We start from the raw sequence: 13,343 nt of genomic DNA on the forward strand, positions 1-13,343 counted from the left end.
GATCTCGCAGGGTCCCCCCACTCCGGGGGTGACACACGGGTCCCCCGTTCAAAGGCTGACCCGTGGGACTCCCCCACCCCGGGAGAGTCATGCAGGGCTAATCCTATCCCAGGGGGTCACACAGGGCTCCCCCCGGCTGGGGGTGCTGAGACAAGGGTCCCCTTCCTTGAAGGACAGCACAGGGGACAGTCCATCCACCCCCATTCCGGGGCTCCCCCATCCCGGGGTCATGCACCCCCGGAACATGACACAGGGTCCCTCCACTCCAGGGTGACAGAGGGGCCTCCGCCCTGGAGGGTGACACAGGCGACCCCCCCCGTTCCACCGGGGGGGGGGGGGGTCACACCGGGGTCTCCCCATCCAGAGGTCACCCAGGGGTTCCTTCACTCAGGTGGCACACGAGGCCCCCTGCCCCGGGGATAATATCGGGGTCCCCCATCACAGAAATCACGCAAGGGCTCCTCCATCCCGGGGGGTGCAGGAGTCCCCCACCCCGAGGCCACCTAGGGGTTCAGCCCCTCCAACCCCCCGGGGTGCTGCAGCCTTTCCTCGCTGGGGAGTGGCAGGGGTGTCACACGGCGACACACGGACACCGCACGCCGAGGGTCGCACAGGGAGCGCTCACCCCTGTCGGTGGGGGGGTGACACCGGGCAGGGGTGACAGGGGGGACACCCCCGCCCCGCCCCGCCCCGGGGCAGCGCGGCACGGGGGCGGGGCCAGCTCCGCCGGGCACGCCCACCAGCCAACGTCACTCAGCCTCGACCCCGCCCCTCCCGGTGCCAAGGGCGCCCTCTAGCGGCCCGGAGGAGCCATCGCAACGTCCCAGCACAAAGCGCAGCCCCGTCCGCCTTCCACCCCCGCTTTATTGGGGAGCAGCGCGGGGACCCCTCAGGACCCCTCCTTGGTCTGCCGTCGGATGAGCTCGGCGTAGAGACCCCCGCGTCGCAGCAGCTCCTCGTGAGTCCCCGCCTGTGGAGACAGCGGGGACAGCCGGGCGGTGTCACCTGCAGGGGCCCCGGCGCCGCCCGCGCCCGCCCTGCCGCGCGTCTCACCTCGGCCACGCGGCCGTGGGCCAGCACGGCGATGAGGTGCGCGCCGCGGATGGTGCTGAGGCGGTGGGCGATGAGCAGCACGGTGCGGCCGGTGGCCGCGCGGTCCAGCGCCGCCTGCACGGCGCGCTCGGCCTGCGCGTCCAGCGCGCTCGTGGCCTCGTCCAGGATGAGCACGGCCGGGTCCTTGAGCAGCGCGCGGGCGATGGCGATGCGCTGCTTCTGGCCCCCGGACAGCGCCGTGCCGCGCTCGCCTGCGGGACACCGCGGGGACACCGCGGGGACGCGGATGCTGTGCCGCGCCATCCCAGGGGACAACCCAACCCAACCCAACCCAGAGCCAGGGAACCCCCCGAATGTCCGTGCCACATCAGCCCGGGGAGTCCGCCCCAGCCCGGAGCCAGGGAGCTCCCACACCCGGACCCCGTCCCTCCTGCTCGCAGCCCAGCGTGGCCGCAGCTCCCCCTGGCACAGCTGAACGTCAGCGGTGACCAGCAGCCCTGCAGAACCGGGATCACCCCAGCTGGGGCCCCACGCTTGCCTGAGCCCTCCCGCCCTGGCCATACCCACGATGGTGTCGTAGCCCTGGGGGAAGCTGCGGATGAAGCCGTCAGCGTTGGCGAGCCGGGCGGCCTCGTACACCTCGGCGTCGGAGGCTCCTGGCTTCCCGAAGCGGATGTTCTCCATGATGGTGGTGCCAAAGAGCACCGGCTCCTGCGGCAGAACCGCGGCCCTCAGCACTGAGCCCCAGCCAGGCTGTCCCCTTCCCCAGGGAAGCTGTCCTTCCCCAGGGAAGCTGTCCCCTTCCCCAGGGACAGCCAGGGGCTCCCGGCCAGCAGCAGCGCTGTCCCCACCTGGCTGATGAAGCCGATGACCTGCCCCCGCAGCCAGGAGGGGTCCAGGCTGGCGATGTCGTGCCCGTCCAGGGTGATGGTTCCCGCCGTGGGCTCATAGAACCGCTCCAGCAGCGCTGCCACCGTTGACTTCCCTGGGGAGGGGACCCCTGAGCCCCCCTGCTCCGGACCCCTGGCTCCAGCAGCACTGGGGGGTTCCCAGTCCCTGGCATACACTGGGCAGAGGACTGGGGCGCAGGAGGATGCACCCAGGGAGAGGGTGGGGGGCACTGGTACCTCCTCCAGAGGGGCCCACGATGGCCACGGTCTGGCAGGGGGGCAGGGTGAGGCTGAAGTCCTGCAGGACAGGGTAGCCAGGCCGGGTGGGATAACTGCAGGGACAGGAGCAGGGGCTGCAGGGCTGTGGGGACATGGTGCCAATCCCCCGTCCTTGGGGTGGCTCAGGGAGCCGTGGGGGGCCAGGAAGGGGCCTGGTGGGACCCACCTGAAGGAGACGTGGTTGAAGCAGATGCGTCCACGCAGGGAGTGGGCAGGGATGGAGGTTCCTCCCTGCAGTGGCATGAGGGGCTCCAGTCTCAGCAGCTCGAAGACACGGGCACCAGCACTCAGACCCCGCACCACCTGTGGGGGGACAGCAGGAGCACCTCATGGCCCCCCAGACCCCACCTCACTGGCGCTCAGACCCCACCTCACCCACAGAGAAGGAGGTGAAAGCAGCCCCAGAGCCCCAGACCTGAATCTCCGGCCTCAGGGGGTGCCAGGATCCCTCACCCACCTACCTGGCCCATCAGGATGGAGATGCTGGCCAAGGACCTGGGATGCACAAGGGCACAGGTTGAGCTCAGGGCTGTGCCCAGGCAGGCTGCGGGGTACAGGGGGTGCCAGGGGTACTGGGGGTACCATTGGGTCCTGCCCTGACCTTTGCACCGTCTGTGAGGCCACCAGGAAGGACATGAGGTCGCCAGGCGAGAGCTGGTCTCCAGCCATCAGGGAGCCACCGACGAAGATGGTTCCCAGGACGATGCCTGTGGGGTGGGGGCAGAGCTGGGATTTGAAGGGGACGTGCAGAAGGGGCATTTGGAGGAGGTCCTGCCCAAGGGAGTCCCACCCCACAGCCCCCCAGGTCCCACTCTGTGGCCCCCACTCACCATTGAGCGCCAGGTTGGAGAGCCCCTGGAAGGCGGCGATGCCGAGTCCCAGCTGCTCGCTCAGACGTCCGGCACGGTCCACCTCGGCACGGAACAGCCTGGGGCAGGGATGGGCTGGGGTCCCCTCTGCCACACGCCCACCACCCCCAGGCCCCCGCCCTTCCCCTTACCCTGCCTGCTGCTCCTCCATGGCGAAGGCGCGCACCGTCCGCACGTTGCCCAGCGCCTCGTCGGCCACCACGGTGGCCTTGGCCACCTGCAGGGATAGCGGGGACAGTGGAGACGCCCCACGCCGCGGCCTCGGGGCTGGCGGGATAGGGGCTCTCAGGTGAGGGTTACCTGCTCCTGTGCCTGGCGGGAGAGGCTGCGGAGGAAGGCGCCGATGAAGGCGCCGGCTCCCACCAGCGCCGGCAGCGCCACGAGCAGCAGCCCCGTGAGCTTGGGCGAGAGCAGGTACAGCGACACGAAGCAGCCGGCGGTCTGGGTGCCGCTGCGCAGGCCCTGGGGGGACACAGTGGGTGGGGGGAACCGCCAGGATTGCCCAGGAGATAGCTGGGCTCACCCGGGAGACGGCCGGGCTCACCTGGGAGATGGCCAGCTTGAAGGAAGACTTGAACTCCTGGATGTCGGCCGTGAGCCGTGTCACCAGCTGCCCCGTGCGTGTGGCATCAAAGAAGGCCACCTCCTGCCTGCCGGGGGAGCGGTGGGTGGGGGTCCCTGGGCACCCGTCTCTCCCGTCCCCCATCCCCGCGGGGTTACCTGAGCAGGGCGCTGAAGAGCGCCTTGCGCATGTTGCCGGCCACCCGCTCGCCGACGCGGGCCAGCAGCGCGATGTACCCAAAGGTCAGCAGGCCCTGCGGGACGGGGGGGTCAGGAGGGCCGGGGGGCACCCCCGGGACCCCCCACCCACCCTTTCGGGGGGTCGGCACTCACCTGCAGGCAGTAGACGGCGAGGAGGCGCAGGGCCGGGCGCCGCACCTCCCGCAGGTACGTGGAGACGTGGCCGCGGGCACATCGGGCCACCACGTCCACCAGCTGGCCCAGCAGCACCGGGATGCGCACGTTGAGCAGGGCCGCGCCCAGTGCCAGCTGTGGGACAGGGACAGGGCTGTCACCACACTGGGACAGCAGCAGGGGCATGCCACGCCGTTGTACCGGGACAGCAGGTGGCTGGCACAGCACTGGGACAGTGAGTGTCACGCCGTGGCACTGGGACAGTGGGTGTCACACTGGGACAGTGAGTGTCACACCATGGCACTGGGACAGTCGGTGTCACACCATGGCACTGGGACAGTGGGTGTCACACTGGGACAGTCGGTGTCACACTGTGGCACCAAGACAGTGGGTGCCATGCCATGGCACTGGGACAGTGGGTGTCACACTGGGACAGTCGGTGTCACACCATGGCACTGGGACAGTGGGTGTCATGTCATGGCACCGGGACAGTCGGTGTCACACCATGGCACTGGGACAGTGGGTGTCATGCCATGGCACCGGGACAGTCGGTGTCACACCATGGCACTGGGACAGTGGGTGTCACACTGGGACAGTGGGTGTCACACCGTGACAGTGGCCATCTCATGTCAGCACTGGAATGGTGGCTGTCACGCTGTGCCACTGGGACAGCACATGTCACACAACAGCGGATACCAGGATGCTGGGTGTCACGCAATGGCACCAGGACTGTGGCTGCCACACCATGGCATGGGGACCGTGGCCATCACGCTGTGGCACTAGGACAGTGACAGCCAGTGACAGTCACTGGGATGGCAGTCACTGTCCCATACTGTGTCAATGGGACAGTGGCCATCGTGCTGTGGCACCGGGACAGTGTGTCACTCCACGGCATAGGTGTGACACAGGGACAGTGGGGACAAGGGCGCCATGGCCACCCACTCGGCCCTGCTCACCACAACAGCAGCTGAGAGCGCCAGGAGCTGCGGGCGCAGGAAGGTCCAGAACAGTGGCCAGTCGAAGGGGGTCTCCGGGGGGGACTCTGGAGGCTCGGGAGCAGCGGGGGGCACGGCGGGGACGGCGGCCTCCTGGCAGCGCGCAGCCGTGCGCAGCAGCCCCAGCAGCACGCAGCCCGTGGCCGTGGCCGAGCCGGCCTGGAGCAGCCGGCGGGGGGCCGGCAGCGCCGGGGGCAGCCGGGGGGGCCCGGCCAGCCCCAGGCGCCCCCCATACCTGAAACTGGGGAGAGGGGTGAGTGAAGCGAACCTGGGGGTGAGTGAACCCGGGGGAGCCCCCACGGATCACCCCAGGAACCTCAGAATCCCATCTCCCCCCACCAGGAGCTGTGTTCCTGCCTCCGAGGGCGCCAGGATCCCCCCAGCACCGCCTGCCGTCCCGGAGTCCTGGCTCCCCCCACCCAGAGCCGGGGTGTCCCCCCCAGCCAAGGGGCCCGTGAGTCTGGGAACCTCCCGGACACCGCAGGGCTGCAGAGGCCGAGCTCCCCACACCCAGAGGCGGGCTCGTCCTCCCAAGGTAGCCCGGGGCTCCCCAGTACCTGCCCACGTGTTGCCCCCGCCCTGACTCCCGTCCCGCTGCTGCGGGAAGCCCACGTACCCCATAACCTCCCGGAAGCCCCGGCCTCCCCGCGGTCCCCCCGCAGGGCTCCAGGTGTCCGGGAGCCCCAGGGAGTTTCCGGGACCCCTGGCTCCCCCGCAGCCCCACTCGCACCCCCGGGACCCCCGCGACCACCGAGTCGGGGCTCCTCCCAGCAAGAGTTGGGGTTCCCGCGCTCCAAGGGACCCGAGGGTCCGGGATCCTCCCGGGATGCCCTGCACTCCCCCGCTACCTGCGCCCCAGGACGGAGGGCGGCCGGAGCCGGGTCCAAGCGCCCGCCGCCCGCAGCAAGAGCACCGGCAGCGGCATGGCGGCTCCGGGCGGGGGCGGCACCGGGGGCGGCACCGGGCGGCACGGGGCGGGACCGGGGAGGGCCGGGGCGGTCCCGGGCGGGCGGAGCCCCAGCACCGCGGCCCGGGCCCTGCGCCGGCCCCGACCCGTACCGGCCCCTCTCCGGCGCCTCGGGCCCTTCCGGGGCTCCGCGCCCTGACCCCGCCGATCCCCGCTGCCGGCACACCCGCTCCTCCCGGGGGCCCCCTCCGGACTCCCGGAGCTGCGGCGGAACCCCGCGCCGGAGCTCAGAGCGCGCACCGGCACCCCCGACCCCCGGGGCTGCCGCCGGTGCGGCCATGGCCGGCGGCGAGCGCGGGGCCCCTTGAGCGCCCGGCACCGGCGGGGACCGAGCCGGCTCCGAGCGGCCAGGTGAGCGGGGACGGGGCAGCGCTACCGCGGCCGGCGGAGCCCCGCTGTCCCCGGAGCGGGGTCACGCCGCTCCTTTCCGGGGTCCTTCAGCCCGGCCGCTGCCCCGGGACCCCCGAGGCGGGCAGCGCGGGGGCACCGCGGCGGGTGTGTCCCCTGCGTGTGGTCCCGGGTCTCTCGCGGGGGTCACTGACGAGCCCCGTCCGTGTTCTTACGGCGCAGCCATGTGTCACCACGGGGGTGTCACCCTGCCGTGTCCCCACGGGCAGGTGTCCGTGTCCCCATGCGGAGTCGCGGTGACACAGGTGACGCTGCGGAAACACACGTGTGTCCCGGCAGGGTCAGCGGGGCCACTGCCGGGGGCCGCTGTGTCCCTCGGGTGCCACGTCCCGTGGGTTCTGTCCCTGGCCCCGGGGGTGTCCCGGCCCGGGGATCCCCCGGCCCCCCCACCCTTTACCCTCTCGGGCTATTTTCGGGCTCCGCGGGTATTTTTGGCTTCCCGATGCGGAGCTGGTTGGGGACGGGCCGTGCCGATGTCACCCGCCGGGACACCCGATCCCGGGGGATGCGGCCGCTGTCCCCAAGGGGGTGTTGCACAACTGGGGTCGGGTCCCTCTTGCCGCATCAGCCCCGCGCCGTGAGTCAGCCCCCGACAGGTGGGGCCGGACGGTGTCACCTGCGGCCGCCGGCCTGGCTGGACACCGGCTGTGGCCACCGCGGGGGACGCCGGTGACGCGCGGCGCTGCGGGGCGGCGGTAAGGGGACCGTGGTGGGTGGACGGGGGGTCCCGTCCTGCTCCAGGGGTGAGGGTCCCATCCTTCCCCAGGGAGTGATGGTCCCATCCAAGGGTTTGGGGTCCCTTCCAAGAGTTTTGGGTCCCGTCCTCCCCTGTGGGGGGTTGCCTCCTGCCCCAAGGTCCGGGGTCCTGCCCTGCCCCAAAGGGCTGGGGGGTCCAGTCCTTCCCCGGGCCGGGGGTCCGCAAAGCATTGAGAAGCCACCAGGGCTCAGCACTGGTCCTGAGCTGGTCCCTCTCTGGGCTGCTGCCCCCGGCTCCGGGGTGGTGTGTCCGTGGTGAGTGCGGTCTGTGGGTGCAGGAGTCCATGGGGAGGGGGGCTCTGTGGGGCGGAAGGGTGTGGGGGGCTCTGGACACAGGGGTCCGTGGGGAGAGGCGTCCCCCCACTCGGGCCGGGCAGCACAGCACGGCCCGGGGGACGGCTGGGGGAAGTATTGGGGTCCCTCGGAGCTTGCCGGGGGTCCCTCCCGGGGAGCCCTGCAGGGTCACGGCAGACTCTGGCACTGGCCGGGCCGGTGGGACAGGACGGGCCGGTGGCACCTGAGGTGTCACCTGCGGTGTCACCTGCCCGCGGCCGGGGCCAGCTCAGGCCACCCGAATTCGGGGCACGCGGGCGGCGCTGCGGCACCCCAGTGGCATTTCCGGTGCCCCACACCTGCCCCCGACCCCCTCCGCCGCCCCACCTGCCCCGCGGCGGCCCCATCGCGGCGGCAGGTGCTCACGTTCCCCGGCAGGTGATGGCGGAGCAGGGAGAGGACGACCGGGAGTACCGGCGGCTGGAGGATTGTGAGGAGGACTCGCCCGCCGGCGAGGAGGAGGAGGAGCAGCTGCTGCTGCACGTCACTGAAGGACCGACAGGTACTGGGGTCCCGTCTGGCGGGGGATCCGGGGTCCCGTGGGCTGTTTGGGGACCCCAGGTGGTGTTTCTGGGTCCCGGGTGGGGGGCGGTACCACACCTGACCCCCCCCGTGTTTTTCCCCCCAGACTCGTGGCACCACATTAAGGACCTGGACAGTTTCTTCACCAAGATATCCTGGCACAGCCCCTGGTGGCACTGTGGGGGACATGGGGGAGCATGGGGTGACTCCGGGGATGGGGGGGGGACATGAGGGGTCCATCACCCCTTCACAGTCTCCTTAACCCCCCCCCACATCTACCAGTTCCACCAGAGGAATGGCTTTGCCTGCGTCCTGCTCTCGGACGTCCTCGAGCTGGTGTAAGTGATGCCACGTTGTCACCGTGCGGTGCCACGCGGCCGTGACACCGGGGTCCCACTGACCCCCCGTGCCCCCAGGCAGTTCCTGTTCGTCGTCACCTTCAGCACGTTCCTGCTGTGCTGCGTGGACTACGACGTCCTGTTCGCCACCCGCCCGCTCAACCACAGCCACGTCCCCGAGCGCGCCAAGGTGACGCTGCCCGACGCCGTGCTGCCCGCCCCGCAGTGCGCCCGCAGGTGGGCAGGGGTCCCTGGGGGGGTTCTCAGTGCTGTGGGTGGCATATGGGGCCCCAGCGGTGTGGGTGGCACGCGTGTCCCCAAAGGGTCAGTGGCGGCGGGTGGCTACTGCTGCTGTCTGCGTGGCCACGCAGAGGTCCCAGTGCCACCAGTGTGGCTTTGTGAGGTCAGGGTGCCACTGGTGTGGCTGCGTGGGGTCCTGGTGCTGTGGGTGACGTGTCCCCAGCAGTCTCTGAGGCTGCAGGTGGCTGTGAGGCGGTTGGTGGCACTGGTGACACCTATGTTTCTTCAGGCTTCGTGGCAGTGGGTGGCTGCTGCCTGTGAAGGGTGTGTTGGCCCTGCAGACACTTGTGTCCCCCACAGGCTTTGTGTCAGCAGGTGCCTTCTGGTTTTGCTGGCACTGGTGTGGCTGTGGGGGGGTTCCAGTGGCACCGGTGACACCCATGTCCCCGCAGGCTCCGTGGCAGCGGGTGGCTGCTGTTCCTGCTGGTGCTGGCGGGCGCGGTCTGGCTGTGCCGCCTGGTCACGGCGCTCCGGCGTCTCGTGGGCTACTGGGAGATCCGGAGCTTCTACATCCGCGCGCTCGGCATCCCCGCGGTGAGGGGCGCCGGGGGCCGGGCTGGGGCTGCCGGGGGGGGCCGGGGTCCGGGCCGGGCTGGGAGGCGCCACGGGGCACCGGGCCACGCCGGGTGACCCCGGCGCCGTGCAGCGCCGGCTGTGCCGTGGGTGCCCAGTGCCGATCCCCGTGCCGTTGCCGCAGGAGGAGCTGTGTAACCACAGCTGGCAGTCGGTGCAGGCCCGGCTGCTGGCCCTGCAGCGGCGCCAGCCCCTGTGCGTGCCGCGCCGGGAGCTGACGGAGCTCGACATCCACCACCGCATCCTGCGCTTCCGCAACTACACCGTGGCCATGGTCAACAAATCCCTGCTGCCCGTGCGCTTCCGCCTCCCGCTGCTGGGCCCCGTCGTCTTCCTCACGCGCGGCCTGCAGTTCAACCTGGAGCTGCTGCTGTTCCGCGGCCCGGCCGCGCTCTTCCAGAACACCTGGAGCCTGCGGCCGCAGGTGAAGCGGGCGGGCGCGCGGCGGGCGCTGGCGCGGGGGCTGGCGCGGGCGGCCGTGCTGCTGGGGGTGGCCAACCTGGCGCTGTGCCCCTGCGTGCTGGGCTGGCGCCTGCTGCTCGCCTTCTTCAGCTACGCCGAGGGGCTGAAGCGGGCCCCGGGCAGCCTGGGCGCGCGCCGCTGGTCGCTCTACGCGCGCCACTACCTGCGCCACTTCAACGAGCTGGGCCACGAGCTGCAGGCGCGGCTCGGCCGCGGCCACGCGCCGGCCACCAAGTACATGGACTCGTTCAGCAGCCCGCTGCTGGCCGTGCTGGCTCGCCACGTCGGCTTCTTCGCCGGCTCCGTGCTGGCCGTGCTCATCGTGCTCACCGTGTACGACGAGGACGTGCTGACGGTGCAGCACATCCTGACGGCCATCACCCTGCTGGGGCTCGTGGTCACCGTGGCCAGGTGGGTGCTGGCGTGGTGGTCACGGTGGCCAGGTGGATGGGCCAGACTGTGCCGTGCCGTGCTGGGCCGGGTGGGCAGCGGGGGGCTAAGGTGGGGCCCCTGCTGTGCCCCTCCAGGTCCTTCATCCCAGACGAGCACGCGGTGTGGTGCCCGGAGCAGCTGCTGCAGCGGGTCCTGGCACACGTTCATTACCTGCCCGAGCACTGGCAGGGCCGCGCCGGCCGCGCCGAGACGCGAGCAGAGATGGCGCAGCTCTTCCAGTACAAGGCGGTGGGTGCAGCCCCCCCGCTGCCCGAGACCCTCCTCCCCAGCACCCCACTCCCCTGGGACCATCCTCTCCCCACAACTCCCCAATCCCAGCACCCCACAGACTGGGAGCCCAACATCCTGGGACTTCCCAGCCCTGGCACTCCCCACCTCAGGATCCCCAGCCTGGACCCCTCAACACCGGGACCCTCTGCTCCAAGACCCCGTTGCCCTGGGACTCCCTGTCCCAATCCCCTGCCCTGGGACCCCCCACAATGGGACCCTCCTGCACCAGGACTCCCCACTCTTGGGGCACGCCCATCCCAGGAGCCTCCTGCTTTGGAATCCCCCACGCTGAGACCCCTTCACCGCGGGCAGCCCTGCCGAGGACTCCCCTCCTCAGGACCTACTGCCCTGATCCCCCCGCCCTGGACATCCCACCCCAGGGCTTCCAAACCTGGGGCCTCCGCCCCGGGACACCCCCAGATCCCACTGCCCCCCACTGCAGGTTTTCATCCTGGAGGAGCTGCTGAGCCCCCTCGTGACACCCCTGATCCTCATCTTCGCCTTCCCCCCCCGCGCCCTCGACATCGTGGACTTCTTCCGCAACTTCACGGTGGAGGTGGCGGGGGTGGGCGACATCTGCTCCTTCGCGCAGCTGGACGTGCGTCACCACGGCAACCCCCAGGTGCGGACCGGGGGCCCGGGCTGAGGCGTTCCGGGGCTGCGTGTCCCCTGCGGGGGTGCGTGCCACGTCCCTGTCCCCGCAGTGGCTGTCGGAGGGACACACGGAGGCCCCCCCGGAGCGCCAAGCGGAGCACGGCAAGACGGAGCTGTCGCTGATGCGCTTCGCCCTGAGCAATCCCCGGTGGCGGCCGCCGCCGCCCGCCCGCCGCTTCCTCGGCCACCTCCAGGCGCAGGTGACCCGCGACGCGGCCACCGCGCCCGCCCCGCGGCACCTGCTAGCCGAGGGGCCGCTGGCCGCGTCCCTTCTGTCCGAGGACTCGGCCCTGGCGGTGAGTGGGGGCGCTTCGGGGGGCGCTGCGGGGTGTTCTGTGTCTCCCCTGACGAGTGTCCCCTCAGCCCGAGGGGCTGGTGACCAGTGTCTTGGCGGCCAGCGGGCTGGTGGCCCGGGACCCGCGCTTTGGGCAGCCCTGCAGCACGGCCAGCGCCACCGCCAGCCTGCTGGCGTCCCTGCGGAACCCCCTGGGGACCCCGCCCTGCGGAGCCCCCGACAGCCCTGGGGGGCACCAGTGCCCCGAGGACAGGTGGGGACAAGGGACAGCGGTCGTGAGGAGGGGTGACGTGGCGGGGACATGGGGGACAGGGGGGCGTGGGGAGGGCTGGAAGGGTGTCAGGGCAGCCAGGGGTGTCACTGAGGGGGGCTGTCATGGTGGGGAGGAGCGTTGTGCTGGGGACGGGGGTCGTGGCGGGGACGGGAGGGGTGTCACAGTGGGAAGCGGTGGCAGGGAGGGATGTCGTGGCAGGGAAGGGGTGTCACAGCGAGGAGGGGGTGTCACCGCGTGCCGCCCCTCCCGTGCCCCAAGGCCGGCGCTGAGTGAGTCGCGGCTGCGCAGCCTGAGCCGCTCGGCGCTGCTGGCCGAGGTGGCCTCCGCCGAGATGAGCCTTCACGCCATCTACCTGCACCAGGTGCGTCAGCCGCGGTTCCCGGGCTCCCCCTGCCCACAGCACCCCGGGACGCAGGTCCCTTGGGGTTCCCTGGTGTCTCTCACCAGAGTGTCACTGTCTGCGTGCTCTGCCTCATCCCCGGGAGCCCTGCCTGGCCCTGGTCTCTTGGCCCCTGTCCCTTGCCCCCAGAGCCATTCCGGGCTGCCCTGCCCTCCCTGACCCTCTGGGTGACACCTCTGTTCTTGGCCGCTGTCAGATGGGGTGCTGGGGATGAGGCACAGCTGCTGGTGTCACCCATGTTCCCCCTTCTGCCACTCCTTTGGGGCTGGGGAGTGTCCCGGGCAGAGGGACCCCTGTCCTGCTGCCCCATGGGGGTCTCTGAATGCCAATATGGGGGGCTCTGCTGTGCTGGGGGGCTCTGGCTGCCTCTGGGGGTGTTCTGAGCTCTAATCCGGGCTCTCTGCTATTCCTTGACCCCTCTCCCCCCCAGCTCCACCAGCAGCAGCAGCAGCAGCCGCAGGGCCCCAGCCCCCAGCCCGCGGGGGCCCCCAAACACCCCTTCGTGACCACAGGTGAGCACCGGCCCGTGGGGTGTCCCAGGGGGCTGGGGGGACACTGCTGACGCCCCCCCACCATGGGGCTGAGCCTGGAGCCGGGGCAGGGGGGGGTCTGGAGGTCCTGACCCCCCTGTGCCCCCCAGGCTCGGCTGCCCGGGCCTCGCAGCTGCGGGCGATGCCGCTGGGCGGGTGGGCCGAGGAGGAAGAGGAGGAGGAAGAGGAGACGATGACGTAGCCGGGCCCGGTGCCGGTGGGTGGGGACACGGGGGAGGGGGGACCCCCGGGATTGGGACATGGAAAGCCCTGGGGGCGGGAGACAGAACCCCTCAGGTTCTGGGGACATGGTGGCCCCCAGGGCTGCGGATACAGGGACTCGGAAGGGACGCACTGGGACACGGAGGGGCTGGGCACAGGGACCCCCGGGGCTGGGGTTCAGTGGGGTCTGGCTGCCACGTCGGCTGGGGTGCCCAGTGTTGGGGTCCCCAAGTGCCAGGGTCTCCACTCTGGGGTCCCTGCTCTGGGGTCCCTGCTGACACCCCGTTCCCTCCGCAGGGTCCTGGTTGTGCCGAGACCCCCCGGAGGTGCCGGGGGAGCTGCCAGGGGCACATGGGGGGCTCGCCGTGCCCACTATGCTGCCAGGGGGGCCCTGTCTGTAGGAGCCCCCTGCTCGGGGCGTCCCTGGTGACCCCACTACCGTGCAGGGCCAGGGGTGCTGCCAGGGGCCCCCCCAGGTGCTGTTTTTGGGGGGGCAGAGGGCTGGTGCCCCCTGTGGTGCCCTGAGCACCGGGTGAAATAAAGGTTTACAGAGGGGCTGTGCCCGCTGGCTGTGCCTGGGGGTGA

The 13,343-nt window shown here is 71.2% G+C and overlaps 2 protein-coding genes across 2 annotated transcripts; one reads left to right on the forward strand and one right to left on the reverse strand.

The window, feature by feature from the left end:
* Positions 1-846: 846 nt before the first annotated feature.
* Positions 847-5,942, reverse strand: ABCB8 (ATP binding cassette subfamily B member 8). Its single transcript, XM_053943244.1, has 16 exons — positions 5,850-5,942; positions 4,963-5,242; positions 3,986-4,141; positions 3,812-3,906; positions 3,636-3,741; positions 3,392-3,553; positions 3,223-3,308; positions 3,053-3,150; positions 2,824-2,929; positions 2,684-2,717; positions 2,389-2,525; positions 2,181-2,275; positions 1,905-2,038; positions 1,617-1,764; positions 1,054-1,304; positions 847-970 (listed from the first exon to the last, which is right to left on the reverse strand). Exons 1-16 carry the CDS (start codon positions 5,924-5,926, stop codon positions 890-892), a joined length of 2,046 nt encoding a protein of 681 aa, XP_053799219.1. The 5' UTR covers positions 5,927-5,942; the 3' UTR covers positions 847-889.
* A 100-nt stretch (positions 5,943-6,042) lies between these two features.
* ATG9B (autophagy related 9B) lies at positions 6,043-13,308 on the forward strand. The gene is made up of 15 exons (XM_053962602.1): positions 6,043-6,319; positions 7,844-7,967; positions 8,094-8,137; positions 8,261-8,325; positions 8,404-8,562; positions 9,018-9,159; positions 9,323-10,071; positions 10,188-10,341; positions 10,826-11,005; positions 11,088-11,333; positions 11,401-11,585; positions 11,865-11,967; positions 12,437-12,518; positions 12,647-12,753; positions 13,056-13,308. The coding sequence occupies exons 2-14, from the start codon at positions 7,847-7,849 to the stop codon at positions 12,736-12,738; spliced, it is 2,322 nt and encodes a 773-aa protein (XP_053818577.1). The 5' UTR covers positions 6,043-6,319; positions 7,844-7,846; the 3' UTR covers positions 12,739-12,753; positions 13,056-13,308.
* Positions 13,309-13,343: the final 35 nt, after the last annotated feature.

This window comes from Vidua chalybeata, chromosome 1 (genome assembly GCF_026979565.1).
Source record: "Vidua chalybeata isolate OUT-0048 chromosome 1, bVidCha1 merged haplotype, whole genome shotgun sequence".
NCBI classification, from domain to species: domain Eukaryota; kingdom Metazoa; phylum Chordata; class Aves; order Passeriformes; family Viduidae; genus Vidua; species Vidua chalybeata.